Here is a 21,113-nt window from a genome sequence, read left to right on the forward strand (position 1 = left end):
TATTGAACCTTGAACGGAATGAATGACATCTGGTAAACGAAGATATTTTTGGCTATTTTTGTAAATATGTTCTGTATGTTACAGTCTCCGTCATTAAGCGGCAAACACTAGATTGTTATTGTTGATATATTTCTGTTTCTTTAAAAAATTATCAAGTGTCGTTCACTAATACTTCATTTGTAAGTGAAAAAACCTTAAGTTTGATTTTTATTAAAGATAAATTTGAACCATAGTATTCCTATCTCATTGTGAGACTAAGTTCACTTTTCTTCCTTAATAATATTTTTTGTTAAAAAAAAAAAAATGATCATGAGACTTGCAAGAGCAGAGCTCGCTATAGGCACTCCTAGGTTGTAGCTTAATGCAATTCGAAAAAAAAAAAAAATTATTGTAGAGGAAATTAATTTGACAGAGAATTTCACATATTACAATGTGAGGCATAGTCACCTTTATATAGCAGTGTGACTATCCTGGTAAATTACACAAATACCCTAATTCAATAGAGAGAATTAATTGCCTAATCAATTGAGGAATCAATGGCCTAATGGTTACACCAATAAGTAGACAGACATATATATCCTTCTACATTTGAAATTACTACTAATATTTTTTTGACAAATGATATTATCTACTATTATCAACACTAATGAGAGGGGGTGGGTTAGCCTCACAATGAGCTACCAATAATGTGATTCAAATTCGTCTTTGGCGAGAATCGAACATAAGACTCTCACTTATATTTGCAATTGCTACTAATATTTAGTCTAAAAGAAAAACCAAAATCTTATCCCATCTTAAATTTAGTCTACACTTCATGCTCCAGCAACATGTAAATATTAGCCTAGTCCTACACAAAGTGGGAAACGAAAAACACAAAAATATTTAGCTTCTTATACACTGCTTTTAATTTATGGCCGTCAAATTTGATAAATTAAAAAAATTAACACATGATTTAATAAAAATGTGTGAGAAGTTAAACCGGTGTATATTAACATTTCTCAATAAATTTCTAGTTTCATTCTTGACTTGGTCAGTGTTTTAAGCCATGTGATGAGTTTTACAGATAGAGAGAGAGAGAGATGGGCAATCAGGATGGGGATGTAGGTATCTACCAAGCAATTTTTTGGCAGGCAATGGGATCTTTCGTCGATGAAAAGTTTTGGGCAAAAGAGGGTACTCATAAGGAAAAGCTTATAAACTTTTTACCCAAAATCGTGGAATTGCAGAGTACGTAACAAAGACATTTGTTTTGGCAGTAAATTGACTATTCATTCTGCACCAACAAGTGGTTTGTTAAGTGGTCCTGATTAAAAGCCACTCTGACCCTTCAATCCTTTGGTTGCTTGCCTCGCCTTGCCTAGCTTTGACACCAAGAAGCTGATGAAACCTAACAAATGGAGGACTAAATCATTGCCCATTGAACTACATGTCATCAATGAGCCAATAACAAGCCTCCCATAACTCTAGGGTTTAAAAGATGTATGTAATTGTCGTCCGACGCTAACCACCAAAGTATAGACTACAAAGTAATAAAGTTGTAAGTGTGAGTAACATTACAAGAATTATAAGAAGCACATTTTTTTACTCATCTTCGTGTTTTGACAAAAAAAAAAAGGTTAGTTTTCGAAAGAAGCTCTCAGTTGCGTTTGATTTTTTGGTGGTAAGCAAATTAAGGTCATGGAATTGGGAAAGAAAAAGGATAGTGCTATTTACACATCAATTTTTTTTACTAACACATTCTTTTAATCTATGATCGTTTGATTGAACGAATTGAAAAAAATCAATAACAAAAAATTAACATGTGCGAGATAAAAATAAGTGTGAAAAAAAATAAAATAAAATAAGATACGGGAGTACTGGGTCTCATTGACATGGGATGGAAGTAAGATGCGGAGAGAGAAGAGAAGGCACGTGACACGTTGCAATCACGTGGAAGAAGCCGCCTTGGCCGTTTATTGTCTTCAACCTTAACCCTAACCACCTGTCGAGCGTTTGACCACTTCTTTACACGTCCCAGGCTCCCAGCCCCTCCTAATTTTAGTCCATTTTGTACTGCCCATGCTCATATGACCAAACTACCCCATGCCTAGTTACTCTCTTTTCTTTATTGATGCCCAATAAGTGGCTTTATTACACTATTTGATTATTCTAACGCATTACTTGGTCATCCATTTAACGGAGTGATGAAATAAATTGATATCAAATGATCTACGAGATTTGATATCAAAATTTTACACTTATAAGTGAATAAGTTACCAGTAGACCGTAATTCTAAATAATAACTTACAAATTTAAACAATTTCTAGCAAAAGTCGCACACTCTGTGTGTTGAGATATATATTTTTTTAAATATTTTTTATTTTATTTTTCTACTGAGATGAGTTATTTGCTTTTAACATGTTGCTAGCATCTCAAAATAAAAAGGGTTGGTAGATAGGAAAGAGAAAGAAAGAGAGATAATAAGTAGAGGATATTGATAAAGTGACATAGCTGTGAAGTTTAGAGGAAAAAAAAGTAAAAACTTGTTTTTACAAAATTACTTTAATGCCCACATTGTTTTCCTTTCTAATTCTTCTTTCAGCATTGTATTAAAGGGTATATTAGTAATTATATTAGGGTTTTTTATTGACAAATAATATTTTATTAATACGTAGCTTAGATATCACTTATCGATTCAAAGACAAAAAAGTAATACGCATTCCTTAGAATCTTCATTAACTTTTCAAATATACATATTCAAGCTTCTTTCTTTGTTCTCCCTGCTTATCTGCAAATTTTCGCCAATCAATATCGCACAATATGCAAGGATTGTGAAACTGAACGATATTATTTCGAAACTGAGCGATATACTAATTCGATTCAAACTAAAAAAGATGGCACAGGCAAACAGAAGGCTCACTGTCGAATCCACCTATGTTATACCGGGGTTGGTAATTTACACAAAAACAGGTAAAAAGAAGTTGTTGGAAGTTAGCGGGTACCAAAAAACTCCCAGTCAGACAGACATGCAAATATGCTATACCATTTTACCTTTTTATTTTATTTATGCGCTGTACCAACAATAAATTATGTTTATGTTATATAGACTTCAAATTAACCCCCACCACCAATCAACCCCCCTAACCTCTTGGCCTTTGCCTGGCTTGAAACGGCATGGCATGCCTTGGCTTCCACATGCTCTTGTTTCTCTCTCTCTCTCTCTCTCTCTCTCTCTCTCTCTCTCTCTCTCTCTCCTCCCTCCCTTTTTGAGTACTCTCTCTCTCTCTCTCTCTCTCTCCCTCCCTTTTTGAGTACTCTCTCTCTCTCTCTCTCTCTCTCCCTCCCTTTTTGAGTAGTTCTAGAATATGGTATTCGGATTACGTGTCTGTGCATCTTAATGGTTTGCCGCCTCTTGCTTTGAAACCATCACTATTGAATATAATGACTCTATCTCCTAATACGAGATTTTTCAATGCATTCACAGCACAGAGTGATACGCCACAAGTGGAATGAAGTTTTTTTATTTTTAAGTATCCCTTCAGTTGTATAATGACATATTGCGTATGGTCCGTGTTCTGCGTGTTCAAATATCCCACATCAGCAACATGAAAGAGAAAAGAAGAAATTAAATATTCTAACCTCATTCCAATTAATACCTAAGCATTTGGTGATAAAACTCTACACCTGCTACTGTGACAGCCCGTTCCGGATTTTCGAACCGTAGGGGTGAAATGAGGATTTTGCCCCTATTATGGTTGATTCGTTGTGTGGTTGTTTTTGGGTGTTGCTTGACTGGTTTTGGACCACACTCACTCACTCTCTCTCCCTGCCCTGTCCTGAGCCCTCTCTCTCTCCCATTCTTATTCTTCTTGGACGGACGACAACCAAAACCATTGAAACCTTCACAGATCGATGAAACAAATTACATATTCGTGCTCGTGAGGTCATTGGGAGTTCAACCATACCTATTTCAAGTAAGGATACCTTCATTTTCACGTCGAACTCGGGATACCCCGATTTGGTCACTGTTCATGCACACGTTAATTCTTGTGTTTTTTGGAATTTCAAGCTTATAGGAAGCTTGGTGAGGTCCTTAGGAGGCTCGGGGTGGTTCGTTTGAAGGTTTTGGACGTCGAGATCGTGAGTTACAAGCTTGGCCGGAGTTGGTGATGTTTTCCCGGCGAGATTCCGTGGATTTTAGTGCTTGAAAGTGGTATGAATTTGTTCCTCTTGTTGTAAGCTTCATTTTGGTACCAATTTTGTGAAATTTGGTTGAAAAACGAAGAAGATACAAGGTTTTAAAGTTTTCCATTTTCTGGCGCCGTCGGCGTCAGAGTTTCACCGAAGAAGATAACGGAATATTCCGTCAGTTTGGACGAAATATTCCTAACGGTGTTAACAGAATCCGTCAGAGTTAATGGAATATTCCTGACGGCGTTAACTGACGCCGTCAGTGTGCCAGGCACGTGCCTGCCCGTGTGGCCGTGCCTTGGCCGATGCGTGCGGCGTCGAAAAATTATTTTAAAAATATGGGGATGTTCCTGAGGTTGAGTAGATCACGTTGGTGTATTCATACACCTCATTTGAGCATTGTATGAGAAGTTATTTCGTGATGTTGGTTATGTGCTTTAAAATTAACGTTTTTATAGTTGTTTTGCATATAGGTGAGACCTATCCCGAGGACGAGCGCGATCACTCGAGGTAAGGGGGTTACAACCCTTCTACATACCAGTGAGTGGGCTTTTGGTTTTCCGTATATACCTATATACTTACGCTTTTCCCAGAAAGTGAAATGAAACGTTTATACGTTTACATGCCATGCTTATTGTTTGTCATTTATTTACGCATTATTAGTCGCATATGTATATATATGTTTGGTGTTGCGGACGCACAGGTAAGTGCCAGGTGAGTTATGATTTATGTTTATGTTCAATAGTGATTTGAGATGCATAGAGAGCTCATAACCTGCACCCCTGGTGTTAGTACTCCCGCCCAGAGTTGAGCACAGTCCTTCATGTGATGTTCACCTTCCTCACCACACGCTCATCTTGGATCCAAGTTAGGTGCACAGTCCTGTTGTACAGACCACTTTAGGTGGTTCCGACTCGTAGGTGACCTGCGATTATTCGCCCAACCTTCACGTGATCGTAGCACTTGAGCGTACTTATATTACACCCAATCCTGTCGTACAGACCACTCTAGGTGGTTCCGACTCGTGTGCAGGTATAGTTAGTGATATGGAGATTTGAGCTCTAGATTCAGCCGTACAGGTTACGTTAGGTGACTCCGGTTGACAGATTACATGGCGTTGATTTGACATTACCTGAGCACTTGCATTTTATTTCGAGGCTTTTGGCATGGCATACTTCTGAGCATGACTTATATATATATATATATATATCTATATTCTATTTTTCTGGGAAGTATACAGATTTTACGGCGAGGGGTTAGAATGTTGTTTATGAAATGGTTTTTGAAAAGTTTTGTTTTTGCCCACTCACACTTTTTGTTTTGCGCCCCTTCAGGTTCTAGTTGGCTTGCACTTTTGGTGGTTCCCCAGAGGATTTCCCCCGCATATCTGACAGATTATCACCAGTGTAGGACCACCTTTGGGTGTGTTTTTGTAGTGTTATTTCTCCCGGACTGCATTAGGTCTTCGAGCTCTGAACTTTGTTTTTCACACTTACGCTTGCACATGTATGTTTTTACTTTGTGTAAAGCTGGTTTTTATTTATTCGTACTTTATTATTATTTTATTAGCTTCCGCACTGTGCACATGGTTACGTCACTTTCACGTGACGGCCAACATGCCCTGATCTCGGTCGGCGTGTGTCAGCTACACTGTGCAGGTGGTAATTAATAAGTTGAAAACAATACTGGTGTTGTTAGAAGCCGACATTTAGCCCGTCTCTCTAATAATTTGACCCCAAACACTGAAAAATCTCTATCGTTACATCACCTCCATGACTCAATGGGTGCCACACCCAAGACCTTCATCTCTTTTTGCCTTTCACATTTTCTCCCCTGTTTATTCTTTCGAATCATTATATGCACAAAGAGTTGGTTTTGTATAACAAGGTTGAAGAGACATGAATGTGTTTTTCATGAAAAGTTTTCATGTCGTCTTTATTTTTAAATGTTTTCAATATATTAGTAATTATTAGTATTTTTGAAAATATGCATGACGTTGTGAAAAGTTTTCATGTTGTCTATTTTTTAAGAGACATGAATGTGTTTTTCGGAAAAAGTTTCAACGTCATCATGCATATTTTCAAAGATACTATTTTAGTTTTATGTCTTTCATATTTGAGTTTTGGATAAAATGCTTTGGGTTATGTTTTATTTTGAGCTCAAAATGCTTCTTTTATTGGTTTATATAAACGATATATTTATATTAAGATTTGATGAATAAGTTAGTTTTCAACTCATCACTTATGAAATTCAAACCTAATACTTTTCATTCATCAATATAGTAGAATACTATCAGACTTCGTTTTAATTAAAACATTTTCCTTAAAAGTAACCGTTCTATATGTGCTTACTTGCCCTTTTTTCCACTTCCAATTTTTCCCTAAAATTTTAAAATTTACTTTTTTTTTTTTTTTTTTAATGAAATGGAACTAAACAATAACGAAACTGTCAAATTTAATGAGCGGACGGGGGAGTGTGCCCAAACGCGGGGGACAAGAGCCAGTCATTTCCCACTAAAACCAAGGACATAATCGTAATTCACCACAGCCTCCAACCTTGATCCCATAAACCATCATTTGATTAAGAAACTAAACAAAAATTAGTAATATCTTAAATCTGAATTTACAAAGAGGAAAATAAAAAATAAATAAAATTAGCGCAGGCCGTGGCCGGACGATTTATTTACCGCCGCCTTCCTCCGCGGCCGCGAGCGGTAAAAAAAAAAAAAACTGTAATACAAAATTGCCGCCCTCTTTTATTTCTTATCCTTTTTTAAACCGCAATTTTCAGTTACAGTTTCGAGAACGAGAATATCTGCTTTTACCTCGTTTTCTCAGAATTTATTTAAAATTATAAATAAAATTACGGTTGAAGAACAAGAGAGAGAGAGACAGGAAGAGGAGAGAGAAAGTAAAATAAAAAAGAGACCCTTTTTCTTTGCTTTCTCCTTTGCGCTCACTCTTTTTCTCTAATCTCTGTGTTTTGGGTTTCTAGAGAGAGAGAGAGAGAGAGAGAGAGAGAGAGGAGAGAGATAGAGAGAGAGAGAGAGAGAGTTTTGGAATTGGGATTTGGGGATGTGAAATTTGAATTGAATTTGGTGGCGTTTTTTCTCCGTTTCTCTCTGTCTCAACTGTCGCCCCCGTGTTCAACTCGCGTGCTGGCCCAGCACTACTTGACAGACGAAGCCAAACACAAAGACGAAGAGAGAGAGAGAGAGAGAGAGAGAGAAGAGAGAGAGGGGAGAGAGAAAGCAAGGCAGAAAAATAAAAAATTCGAAAGGCCTTTCCCTTTTTCCTTTTCTTCTTCTTATTCTTCTTCCGTTTCCCGATTCATCAGAATTTGTACGCGTTGATTGCCCTCTCTCCAGATCTCCAGGTCGCAATCTGTGATCCCCCTCAGAACCCACCTTTAAAACGACCGCGTTTTGCTGCCCTTCGTCTTCCTCCTCGCATTCGATTCGATTCTGGAGGTGCCCGGCTATCAATCATGGAGGTGCTGAACCTGTGAAGTAATATGGAAGTTGTGTTTACGCCAATAACAACAACAACAACGACGACGAGGGGAAGAAGATGACGCTTTACATTGGCCGCGAGTCGTCAAAGGTTTGCTCTTTTTGTTCACTTTGCATTAATACCCTTTTGTTTTTCCCCTTTTTAAAATTAAAAAAAAAAAATTGAATTTTTTGCTTTTTTGTTCTTTACTGATGGTGGTCCTTTTTTTTTTCTCTCTGTTTTTGTATTTGGGGTTCTGATTTGTGAAGCTCTGGAAGAGAATCTGCGCCGAGGTAGTCACCGAGATCAATCTCCTCGCCGCGAATTGGAAGTATCTTCTCGCCGGTCTAGTTTTTCAGGTGCTTTTTTGTTCTTCGATTCGTTTACTTTTTCGGCTTTTCGAATTGGAGGGTTCTGGTGAATTTAGTTTAGGATGATGAACAATGGGTCGACTTTCTTTTTCCTGATTGGAAAAGTGATATAGCATAACAGGATTGGGATTTTCGTTTTGATGGAGAAAACAGAGAAAGTAGGAAGTTGGTTTTGGTTGAGAGTTTCGAGCATGGTTAGTTACATTGTGAACTTTGAGAGAAGGTGTATGCTTTTGAGCATTGGTGGAAGTTACTATCAGTTTACCACTGTGATTAGTGTTAAACACTATTTTCTAGCACATTTCATCTTCTAATGTATGATTGGTTCTATCAATTTCAGTCCTTTGGATGAGAAAAAGTTATTTGTGAGAAGATGTATTGAGCAATGTAGTCTTGTTCTGTTCGTTGCAATTTTTTTCTTCTTTCTTATGTTAATTTGTTACTGAGTTTGATATTTGAAATTCATCTGATTTGCAGTACATACATGGTCTAGCTGCTCGAGGAGTGCATTATATACATCGGGCAGGGCCAACGCTCCAGGATGCTGGTTTCTTTCTTCTTCCGGTTTGTACCTAACATTTTTTTCATTTTGAAACTGTATAGTGTGAATTTGATCATACGAAGTGGTTTCCTATATTTAATTTTGGGTGTCTGGAATAATTGAGTTCTGGTGTTTTTGTAGGAACTTGGGCAGGACAGAGCCTACATCAGTGAGACCCTTTTCACCTTCATCTTCTTATCTTTTGTATTGGTAAGGTTCTTCTGTGTTGCTTTGTCATATTGTTTTCATCTGCATCACTTAGTTCTATGTGTCGGTGTTCTGTTCAACTTAATTTCTTGGAGGTTGTGGTTTTGGATATATTGGAGAAAATGGTGTGTGAAATAAAGTACTTGTTTTTGATATTAGGATGCATGGAAGGAAACAATTCCAATATTCTAATTTACACATTGAGATGTTATAATTTATTGTTTGAAGGTTGATGTAAAAAGTGTTTATTTTTTCAATGACTATTTATTTATCGGTTAGCTTTGATGCATATTCGTGTTCAGAAGGCCTGGATATAATGTGAAGAAATATTATCAGTGGGGGCTTAATCAGAAGCTGTTCTACGGCACTAAAACTTACGCGCTTCAGAATTTAATAGTATTTTCCTGATTAATTTTTCCCAATTTCATTAACAGAAAACACCATGAGATGTTTCCCCTGTTTTGATAGTTAATTTATTTAATATTCTTCTTTCCTTTATGACTTTGAAAAGTTTAGGCGCGTTTTATGCAATATTTTTTTTTTTTTTTTTTTTAATAAAGCACTTAAACTTACCATGTTATCTGCTGTTTTTTTTCCCTTGTGAACTTTTACTGTGTCTTTTTCTTTGATTCATTAATTTATGGCTTCATCTTATTTGTGCACTATTATTATGATTTATTCTCTATCCAGTCAGGCATGTGTGCTTTACAGAAATGTTTAAATTTTATATTTTCCTCATGTGGTGCATGTTCTGTTGCAGTGGAGCTTCCATCCTTTCATTTTCAAGGGCAAAAAGTTTTACACGGTTCTCCTTTGGTGTAGGGTCTTAGCATTCTTATCGGTAAGTGGTGATAATTTCCTTTTTGTCTACACTGTATCATATTTTTAAATATTATTTGTTGTTTTATTTGTTACTTTAATTGAATTGAGATCTGGACTCATGCTGGTATATAAACTATTGAAGGTTGAAATTGAAATTTACCTCGAGTAACAGGCTTTGAGAAGTTAGATCTGTGATAAATATTGGTTTATTTTGGTTTGATTTGTTAAATTTTTATTTTTCTTACATTAAATTGTACCTTTTCTGATAAACTCATAAGAAACTTATGACAGTTAATTTAGTTATTATGGTTCATTCGATGCTTTGAACCATTAGATTTACACATTTTTGTTCCGCTGCTTTTGCGTCATTCATGAATTCCTTTCTTTTCTAAGTGCTGCTAGAGAGATAAATTGGGTAAAAAGAAATTGTTTTTCAAAAGAGAAAACAAGGCTGTCATTTAATATGTGCAGTGAACCCATGGTTTATAATTTGAATCATGTAGTAGTAGTAGGCACGGGGCTGTTGATGAATATATTCCGTACTTTTTGTGTCTGACAGTTTCCACTGTGTATTGCAGGCTTCTCAATTTCTCCGGATTATCACATTCTATTCCACCCAGCTTCCTGGTCCAAATTACCATTGTCGAGAGGTAGGTTGGTTGTTTACTATCCTGTTGGTTTTGTTGTATAACCTAGGATGTTGTAGAGTAGAGATTACGTTTTATTCATGTTTGAATTTATTTCTCTATTGGCGGGGTACAAAATTCTCCGTATGTTGTAATAAGCTAAGATGCTTTATTATAATTGTGCAGGGTTCTAAACTTGCCAGGCTGCCTCCTCCGGAAAGTGTATTAGAAGTCTTCTTGATCAGTAATATATCTTCTTGAACTCAGGTCATTTGGCATATTGCTTCGTGTAATACGTCTCTCTGCTGATTTGTTTTCTCTAAATATGCAGTTCCGCATGGTGTACTTTATGGTTGTGGTGATTTGATTTTCTCATCACACATGATATTTAGTCTAGTCTTTGTGCGCACTTATCAGAAATATGGTACACAAAGGTAAGCATAGCTTTGGTTCATGGATGACATCAATTTTAAGTGATTGTTATTTGACTTACTGCTGAGATAAATGCGTGTCTTTTGATTTGTTGATCGATGCAGGTTTATAAAGCAGTTAGCTTGGTTACTCGTTGTGATCCAGAGCTTCTTGATTGTGGCATCCCGCAAACATTACACTGTTGATGTTGTTGTTGCCTGGTATGAAGATTTTTGCATGCTTTCATCTTTGTATGTGTTTTAAAAGCATATACAGTAAGTATTGTTTCAAACTTCCTTATTTGGTTGAAAATATGATCTCCTGCAGGTATACTGTTAATTTGGTCGTATTCTTTATTGACAAGAAATTGGCAGGTAAGGACGGTTGCATTTGTTTTTGCTTCTTTCTGTTTTCTCCATATTTTTGGTTGTCAACCAATGAGAAGTGATACTAACATAATTATTAATGCAGAATTACCTGACCGGACCAGCGGAGCTGCATCTCTCTTGTTACCGCTAAGCACGAAGGACAAGGATGGTAAGACCAAAGAAGAGAACCACAAGCTATTGAATGGAATTGTCGGAGACCCTGCTGATCGGGTAAAATGAACCTTCATTTTGAGTAAATTCTATTGGTATCAGCACCATTTTGTGATCTGGGCAATCATCTTACAAAATTTTGCTGTTATATATATCCAGAGGCAAAGAACTCAAGTTAACGGCAAGACTCTTGATGATGTAAACACAGTACATGCCGATGCTCCTATGAACGGTGCATAGAACGGAAATATTATGTCGCTGCAACAAGGTGAATTGACATGATTTGTTTAATAGGGCCCTGGGTTTGAAAGGTTATGTATCGAGTGTGTACGGGTTCTGTGCTGGAAACACATGACGTGATTTGTATTCTAATGGAAATGGAATTTGGTTTAGTTTTCGCGTTTTGCAGCCCCGCTTTTGTTCTACTTCAGATCATTATATAACACCAGCATGCACAATAGATCTTAGATGAATATGGTTAAAGAGGATTTACCTACGTTCGGGAATGTTTCTATGGCAGTATCCCAAACCAAAACACATTATCCTGTTTTTTATATGTTCCACGGTGCGTTATTGACTTCAAATACTGCCACAATAGCTTCCCGGAAGTTCGACATTGCATTAGATGTGGACGACAGGGAAAGAGAGCACATGATGGTATATATGCCCCCGCCCCCCACATTGCTCTGCAGTTTTTCCTTTCGAGCGTGGGGCACCACATCTGAGTTGGAAGGACCCCCTCCCCTACAAAATTGAGACCTCACCCTCACATGCGTCCTCTTCTCTTATCACGTGGAGGGATAACGTGCTTCCTGTACCATACCATACAATATCCATCAAATCTCAACTGGAGTTTGGTGACACAGAAATAAATCTTGGACTTCTGTATCTCTTTATTATTTTTGTCTCGGCACGCCGGCGGCGGATCTCAGCCTGTCTAATCGCACCGAACCAGAAATGGTGAGTGGCTTGGCTCAAACCGAACCAATTCATACCATACCAAGCCCCAACTCAAAACTCCGACTCCAGTCCCCAGTCATCTTAAATTAGATTAGTATTAATATCCACATTTAGAAACCTTTTTAAGTGAATGGTGTACAAGAAATTAGGTTTTTAGAAATTAAATTAAATTTCTCAAACTGTATACTCAAAATTGAATCGCAATCCTGTAATCTTAGATTAGTTATCAGATGAATAGACATGTCAATAACTAAAAATTAATCTTATATGTATCCCAACGCATTACGCATGACATTCATAAGAATCATATAAATCCTATTTTCATGCAAGCTTCATGATTGTATTAGTGCCTTGACGCAGTGCGCTCAAAAAATTTATCATCCCAAACCACATTCTTCGATTGAGCTCATGCAAGGGTGAGCGCATGTGTTTGCATACATTAGATCATGTAATTAATCATTGCAAACACGATCTTTAGATCTTGTAATTTAATTAATATATTCTTTTTGCTTGGTTATGTTGTAGTTTGACAGATATGGGCTGGATCACAGCAAAAATTGCTTGCTCGGCCATGTGAGCTTTTTCTGTGATATTTGACAGCATGGAGGCCCCAATGTGCCCGCCTCATCTCTCTCTTTCCTCATGAGTTATATGAGAGGAATACTACCCCACTTGCTGCCATGGCCATTGGCCAGAAAGAACGCAGGCGCAATTTCAGCTGTAAAAGTTGGTCAATAAAGAGACATGTTAAGTATAATTATAATGTGTGATGTGGAAGCTATTCTCTCACGCAACTAATTTTTAGTGACAGTGGCATCATGGTGTAACAAATGTTTTTTAAGCATTTAAGAAGTGTAATTTATCCGTCTAATGCACGATTGTCAATTTGTCGTGTGGTCTGGTGATATGGAGAGCAATATGTATGCATGAGTAGACTGTAACTGTGTTGTCTTGTGTCAATGAGATAAAATTACATAGACAGAAACATACAAATACAATACATCATTGATATAAAATGATACAATGACAATATACCCGTTTCGTAAAAATCCTTGTGGTATGATGTAAGAGGTGAAATATCATGATTGAGGCATGTCTAGGCTCTAAAAAAACCACCACTTTTCTTCATTGATATGCTCTTTTCCTTATTTTTAGTGGGAAAAGAAAGGGGTCTCTAGACACCCATATGGATGCATGTTACACTGCTGCTACTTATAGCAACACTTGTCACACTCTTGTCTGATCAAGCATGCTCATCTTTCATTGTCTTGTTTGGAGAAACCTGCAATTGGTGAAAAGCTTGATCTGGTTTTTCCCCAAAAAGAAAAGGGTAAATTCGAACTGTTAATTCTCTAATACAAGTAAGTTAAAAAGACTGTTAAATGTAACAATGGAAAGTTGATTTTACCTAAGATTGGACTTTGTATTTGCTAAAATGTGAAGACGGGTAAAAAGTTAGAAACGATTCTCTTTCTATAAATTAGAATTGTCGCTATTCCAAAAACCAAAGGAGATGATACACTCTTTGTTTTTCTTTCTTGTCTCGTAACGTAAACGTGTCTGTATCTCACCAAACTTTCTACTCTTAATAAACACATTATTATATACAATTGATTATATAACAGGTTTTCTCGCATGTACCAACTACGTTATGTTAAAAAACAAATTAATCACATCGTTTATGTATTTGTATTAACAAATTAATCACCCCTAACCGTTATATAATAAGTCACTTTATGCAATCTATGTGCAGAATCTCTACCTCTCATAAACACTTTATTTTATACCAGTAATATAACAGATGTTTTCGTGCGATCGTTTTTATTGTGTAGAAATCGACTAATATTGTTGGAGCATAAGTCAAAATTGCAATGTTGAATTACTGGTGTGCCCCCTAAAGTGTTTGGGAGTCCGACTTTACCTCCTGAAACTTATTGTGATTCAACTTGCCTTCTTAAACATGTAAGTGTGTCGCACTTTAATCTATGATGTCATTTTTTTTAAGTTTTCCGTCCAAAAAACACAGTGCACGTCTCTTCTTCTTCACTCCTCTAATTCATTTCACTTACCCTTAATCTTGATAAAACAAGGATCATCTGTACCTTCAAAAGTCATATCTTTTAGGCACAAAGAAAGACCAATTAGGCCAAATGCTGTCACGCATCATATCGATTGTCAATAAAGTTTGTTTAAGGCCAATATTTGTCACCACCAACTGACATCAATTCAATTGTTTGCCAACATTTTGTAACAGAATAATTTAAGCCCTATTTTCTTTCCCTCCTGGGTCCCTTGTCAACTTGTGAAACAAGGTGATCATGTAAAGAGTATAAACTGATGGGGACTAAACAGAAGATAAACGGGTGGGTTCGGTTTCAATTGATTTGGTTTTTTGTCAAAAAATTGAAACCAAACCGATACTATTGTTTGATTTGGTTTATGTTCGATTTTCTTCGGATTAACTTTGGCTTGGTTTTTAACGGTTTGATTTGGGTTCGGTTTGGTTTTTCTTTTTACAGACATGAAATTGTTTATTTAATTTTTTTTTATTTTTAAATCTGTAACAAACATTCTAAAATTCAAATTTGTTAAAACTTCATTTGTTCACTAACCAGCTCGCTCATTGGTTTGTTGAAGATATTTCAAGTCAAGTGATAACACTAATCAACATGTTCATAATCTTCAACTCGGTTTCTGAAATTTAATTTACTGGTTTTTTTTATTCTTTCCAAGATTTAACGTAGTTTCATAAAACTTTCAGCACCAAAGTAAGAAAAATAACATTATATTAAAGGAAAAAACTCAAACTGAATAAAAAGTGGCCAAAGTCCAAACAGATATCTGATAAGATGAGAACGAACTGCATCATCTTGGGTTAAATACCTAGAAAAATGACGTCGGTTAAGGGTAAGGGCTAGTTTGGTTCAGTTCAGTTCAATTTGGTTCGGTTTCTAAATCATTAAAATTGAAACCGAACCAATCAACTTTGGTCTGATTCGGTTTTTTAAATTTGGTTCAGTTTTTTCAGTTTGGTTCCTTCGGTATTTGGTCCGATTTGTTTGGACTTTCAAAATTTCGAACCATATTAAATTGAGAGAGATTATTGAGGAGTGATTAATAAGAAAGAATTTTTAAATTTGGTTCATTAGTTTGCTTGACTTTCTTGACCCCACTGAAGAAACAAGGCAAAACGGACATTGAATTGACCACTAATCCACTCTCTTGAAGAAAAAAAACAGAGAGAGAGGAAAAAATCATGACTTTGCAGAAGAAAGTGGAAAGAAATGGAAGAAAAAGGCCGTTTCCTTTTCGTTTTTGCATATTCTTTTCTGCAACACAAAACGGAGTCACTCACACTCTCTGAAACTCTGACACTCACACGCCAAACGTGAGAGACACACATTCACACTGATTAATTAACAATTTAGCAATAATAATCATCTTAAGCACTAATTAATATATATATATTTTTTTGGTACTTTGATAACAGTGAACTTGCTGGGGGCAGCTACTAGGACTGAGAGCGCCTGAGAAATGAATCAGCTTCGGATCCAGAACTTTACTCTCTGAAGATTCAAAGACTGAACCCTCCTCTGTTTTCCTCTGTTTCTCTCTGATTGATGTCCACCGTCTGATCATCTGACTTTCCCACTCCCACACTCGCTCTCCGACGCTCGATCTCAAATGGGAGCCCGCTGCTCCAGATTCTCCCTCTGCTGGTTCCACTCCCACCTTAAACCCACCGTCCTCGAATCCTCCGAACTTGGTAACCGGCCCCTTCTTCTCTGTTTTCCATTTATGTGTATTTTTTGAGCTTCTGAGTGTGATTCGGACCATTCGGTTGCTGTTTTGTTGCAGACAATGGGAGCAAAAGCGACAAAAGCATATGGCCGACCTTCACGGAGTACAGCCTCGACCAAATGAAAGCCGCCACGTCTGGCTTTGCCTCCGACAACATAGTCTCCGAGCACGGCGAAAAAGCTCCCAACGTTGTCTACAAGGGAAAGCTCGACAACGGCCTGTTAATCGCCGTCAAGCGATTCAACAAGCTCGCCTGGCCCGACAATCGCCAATTCCTCGTCCGTCAAACTCAACACTCCCTCCACTTCTCAACATTTTGATAAATCCCAGTCCCAGATTTTTTTGTTTTCTGGAAAAATAAGGAAAGGTCGAATATTTTTGTTTGCAGGAGGAGGCGAGGTCGGTGGGGAGCCTGAGGAGCGAGAGGCTGGCGAATCTGATCGGATGCTGTTGCGAAGGAGAGGAGCGGCTGCTGGTGGCGGAGTTCATGGCGCACGAGACGCTGGCGAAGCACCTGTTCCACTGGGAGAGCCAGCCGATGAGGTGGGCTATGAGGCTGAGGGTGGCGCTGTATCTGGCTCAAGCTCTCGATTACTGCAGTGGTAAAGGTCGTGCCTTGTATCATGATCTCAATGCCTACAGGGTTTTGTTTGATCAGGTAGATTATAAAGTCTTCTGTTTTTTTGAATTGGATTGATTTTTGTTTTTTTGGGGTTAATCTGTTATATTTTTCGGTTTTAATTGAAAAGTAGGGTATGCAACACGAGGACTTCCCGTGAGGTTGTGAATCGCGGGTTTATCTGTTTTTATTGTTTACCATTTGGGTTTTCTGACTTGGTACACAGGATGGTAATCCCAGGCTGTCATGTTTTGGCCTCATGAAGAATAGCAGGGATGGCAAGAGTTACAGTACAAACTTGGCTTTCACTCCTCCTGAGTATCTCAGGACAGGTATGATCACTTCGATTGAAATGCTTGCGGTTTTATAAACTAATAGCGACATTATGCTTTTGAATTTAGTAACAGACACCACACGTAAAGACTCATTTGCTTAGAACTGAATTCGAACTCGCTGAATTGGGAATTTGTGTATTGAAAAGTTAATTAACAAGTTTTTGCGCCACCTTTATTCTTATTAAGAATAAGATTTTCATCAGTTCCGTTCAATAAAATTCAATGTGAGAAGGATGCCAAGTTGTATATTGGATCGTTGGTGGAGCACATGGAATTTTTTTCCCCTTGCCTTATTACGAATTCCATTGGGTTTCAAGCTTTCAATATGTTCAGAAGGTACTATAACTTTATAAATGTACATGTGCTTTGGTTGGCAGGTAGGGTGACGCAAGAAAGTGTAATTTACAGCTTCGGAACATTGTTGCTTGATCTTCTAAGTGGCAAACATATTCCCCCCAGCCATGTGAGTTCTATGGCGATTATTCTTTACAATGACGTTTCACGATATATATATAGTAGTGGGGAATCGTGGGACAAAAAAATAAATCTCTCATTGGAATGAAAATTAATACTTGAGTTTGTTTGGATACCTAATAGCAAGCTAGGGTCACAGAATCTTTGCATAAATATGCACTGTGTTTGGCAAAAGAAAAGTGAAGATATTTAAAAAGTTTGGTCCCAACTAAACAATTCCAAAATATCATTTATTTTAGCAGCTATTGGTAAATTTCCCCTAAATACGCTTTTCTTTGTTTCATTTGATCCCAAGTAGTTATGGATTCTTTTGTAGCTTGGTGTTTGGTTAATAATACCGGTAAGCAGTTTCACGCTCCTATGGCTAACTTTTTTGCTTCAAAAGTTGGTCCTTGGTGACTGCAGAAGTAAACTGAAGAAGGCTAACTGTTATTAACACCCATAAGACCCCTTGTTTTAGGACTCCAAATGTTGATTTGAGTATCAAATTAGGGGTGACCATGTTTGCATGTCTTGTTTGAAGGCGCTAGATCTAATTCGCGGCAGGAATTTCCTGATGCTAATGGATTCTGCTTTGGAGGGTAATTTCTCAAATGATGACGGAACTGAGTTAGTACGATTAGCTTCTCGTTGTCTGCAATATGAAGCTCGTGAGCGGCCAAATGCAAAGTCCCTCGTCACTGCTCTCATGTCACTTCAGAAAGAAACAGAGGTAAGGATTCTATCATTATTGTTAGTGTGTATCTCACATATTTCACATAATCTCGTACAAATATTAGGTCTAGATTCTTACTTTTCCTCATAATGCACTACACCCTTTAAACATATAAATAGACTTTCCCTTGTACATGCATTATTACTCAATCACAACATGCATAATTTCCTATTTCTTTCTTTTGTGTCCCTATTCGAACGTGATATCAGAGTCACCAATTAATGGCTTGTACTAATTTGTTAGCTCATACCAGCCATCACTGTCACCGCCGCTGATCTATATTGCAGCCAACCATCTCTGCACACCATCTATATTCCTCCTCTCTTTAATCCGAATCTTTGTTGGTCAAATCAGTTTGACAGTATCTCCATTTACGTATAGTAAGAATTTGGAGTTAATCTGTGTCCAGATTATTATATATATATAATGTGAGGAATATATCATTAACAACTTCTGAAACTCAAAGGTGATACACGAGAAACCATCTTGAGCCTACTTGTATAAACAAGCTAGATATAGGTTAGAGGCGTTGGACTCCGACTTGAAAAAGATGCTATTGTAATATCTGACATGTATGGCTGAGATATTTCACATTATAATTAACCTAGAGTCCTAGACATGAGTTAGGTTTATATTCTTCTAAACTAGTATCGTCTCCGGTACCATTGTCTTCGACGTACAGAATACTATCCCTCTCTTATGTTATTCTTAAAAGGGAGGTGTTATTGGCACTCCAAACAAGTCATTTTGCAGTCCTCATAAGTTTATTTTGTTTCTGAATATAGAAAGTTTTGAGTGCACAATGACTTTTTTAGAGTGCCAATAACATCTCCCTTCTTAAAAATGTTTTACCTATTTTAGTATTGATAAAACGGGTAGCCTTTTATTGAGACTAACCACATTTCTTTTTCAACTTTAGAAAAACAGATGCAGGGAAGGAAATTTTATACTTAAAAGTGAAATTTAATTTCCCCCTCATCAATTGTGGGCATGGCATTGTTAATGCTAGCCTGCCATTTAAGAGCTTTAAGTTTGCTTGTGAAGAGTATAATTTCTCATTGCCTAGTTTTCAAGCAGGTTGCATCACATGTTTTGATGGGTATTGCACATGAAAGCGCATCCTCAACGCAGCCATTGGCATTAACACCCTTTGGAGAAGCTTGTTTGAGAAAGGATCTCACTGCCATACATGAAATATTGGAAAAGAATGGATACAAGGATGATGTGGGGATTGCTAATGAGGTATGTTACTGTATGTCCTGTACTCAGTTCTTTGAACTCTGATCTGTGATATTTGATAAAAAAAGACAGCGTGCACGTGTTTGAAGTATGACCAGCAAGAAGCGCTTGTTTTAAATACAATTATTCCTTATAGTGCTAATCCTGCTCGAGATATTTGGCCCTGCAGCTTTCATTCCAGCTGTGGACTAATCAAATGCAGGAGACTTTGAATTCTAAGAAGAGTGGAGATTCTGCTTTTCGAGCTAAAGATTTTACAACTGCGATTGATTCCTATACACAAGTGAGTTTCTGTTCGGGAATAATTTTAAACTGGTCTTCACAATCCATGCTTCTAACCAGTTCCGTAACTTAAAGACATCGCAATTTTCAAAAACTGGCCTTGTATCTGGATTTTTTATTTTATTTTTCAAGAATGCACACTTACAGTTTAGTAAGCCTCAGAATCTGATAGTGGTTTCATACTTCGTTAATTTCTGAACTGTTTCTGTACGTACATTGTTGATCATATGATATAAGTTGTCAGACTGTCTTATACACAATGCTATTGAGAAAGATCAGGAGAACAGCATTTAGGGTGTCTGTTAGGATTTTAGAACTTGTCACATCAACGCTGATTTATGTTTCTACCCTTCTGATTGCTTTTGTAGTTCATCGACGGCGGGACCATGGTATCACCCACGGTGTATGCTCGGCGCTGCCTCTCTTACCTGATAAGTGAAATGGCACAAGAAGCTCTGGGGGATGCTATGCAAGCCCAGGTAGTTTCTCCCGAGTGGCCGACAGCTTTGTACCTTCAAGCAGCTTGCCTCTTCATCCTTGGCATGGATAATGATGCACAAGAAACACTCAAAGATGGCACAAATTTGGAAGCCAAAAAGAACAAAACCTGAAGTGTATAGCCTCATTTTTTTTCTTCCTTCTTTTCCTCTATACCTCCGTTAACATCCGGGCGACGCTTTTGCCTCCGTTAACATCCCGGCGACGCTTATATTAGTAGTCGTTTGTTTAGCCTTGTATCTATTCTTTATTGTTATGATTTGGGTATTTGAAGGCTTTAAGCTTTGCTTGCTTCAATTCAGGATTTCTTGGAAGATTATTCTGTTGGTTTTGATTATTTTTGTTTCTGGCCTCTGCGAACGAGTATTGGAATTATTTTGATTCCCGACTTTCCGCGTTTACTAAAACATGAGCTGTTGGGTTATTTCAATTCTGAGTTACTAACACATATGGATCAAATACGAAGTTGGTTCTGTGTTAAAATCTGCAATCGAATACCCAAGAGTTTATGAGATTTTCGAAAGCTGTTGTAGGGGCCGGCGCAAATCACCTTTCCTACTCTACCATTATTGAATCAAAAGCCGATGTTTTTTTTCTCAAATTTGAGACCGCCATCGCTTGATCGCCGGCGAAGTGACCAATTTGCTAAGCGTTGACGTAACTACGAGCATGCTGAGTCTCTTTTGAGACCAGTGTTATGAAAAGCTAGTTTTAAGACTCGCTTAGGTGGTTTTGGGGTGGGCTATGAAAAAAACACTTCTGCCCAGAGGGAGTGGGCTAAAGACTAGCTTAACTGCCTCAGGAGTCTAGACGACTTGGGCATTTGATTTTTTTTGTTCTTTAAAAAACAAAAGCTCAAACATAAAACGACGTCGTTTTGGGCATGTTTTTAACAAAATTCATGCTAATTTTATCTTGCTACTTAGTTTTTATTAGTTTATTATGACTTTATGATTTGAATTAGAGAAATAATAAATGGGGTGAATCCGTGGCACTACTTTTTTATACAACT

At 37.4% G+C, this 21,113-nt stretch overlaps 2 protein-coding genes across 2 annotated transcripts; both read left to right on the forward strand.

The window, feature by feature from the left end:
- Positions 1-7,086: 7,086 nt before the first annotated feature.
- LOC137722263 (phosphatidylinositol:ceramide inositolphosphotransferase 2-like) lies at positions 7,087-11,570 on the forward strand. Its single transcript, XM_068461231.1, has 12 exons — positions 7,087-7,772; positions 7,931-8,020; positions 8,510-8,596; positions 8,715-8,783; positions 9,541-9,621; positions 10,181-10,252; positions 10,415-10,472; positions 10,560-10,662; positions 10,765-10,860; positions 10,967-11,013; positions 11,111-11,238; positions 11,338-11,570. The coding sequence occupies exons 1-12, from the start codon at positions 7,740-7,742 to the stop codon at positions 11,416-11,418; spliced, it is 945 nt and encodes a 314-aa protein (XP_068317332.1). The 5' UTR covers positions 7,087-7,739; the 3' UTR covers positions 11,419-11,570.
- A 3,747-nt stretch (positions 11,571-15,317) lies between these two features.
- LOC137723002 (serine/threonine-protein kinase BSK6-like) lies at positions 15,318-20,438 on the forward strand. The gene is made up of 10 exons (XM_068462155.1): positions 15,318-15,526; positions 15,629-15,904; positions 15,997-16,217; positions 16,328-16,597; positions 16,785-16,890; positions 17,271-17,356; positions 17,891-18,079; positions 19,160-19,324; positions 19,491-19,604; positions 19,972-20,438. The coding sequence occupies exons 2-10, from the start codon at positions 15,823-15,825 to the stop codon at positions 20,212-20,214; spliced, it is 1,476 nt and encodes a 491-aa protein (XP_068318256.1). The 5' UTR covers positions 15,318-15,526; positions 15,629-15,822; the 3' UTR covers positions 20,215-20,438.
- Positions 20,439-21,113: the final 675 nt, after the last annotated feature.

This window comes from Pyrus communis, chromosome 17 (genome assembly GCF_963583255.1).
Source record: "Pyrus communis chromosome 17, drPyrComm1.1, whole genome shotgun sequence".
In the NCBI taxonomy this organism is placed as follows: domain Eukaryota; kingdom Viridiplantae; phylum Streptophyta; class Magnoliopsida; order Rosales; family Rosaceae; genus Pyrus; species Pyrus communis.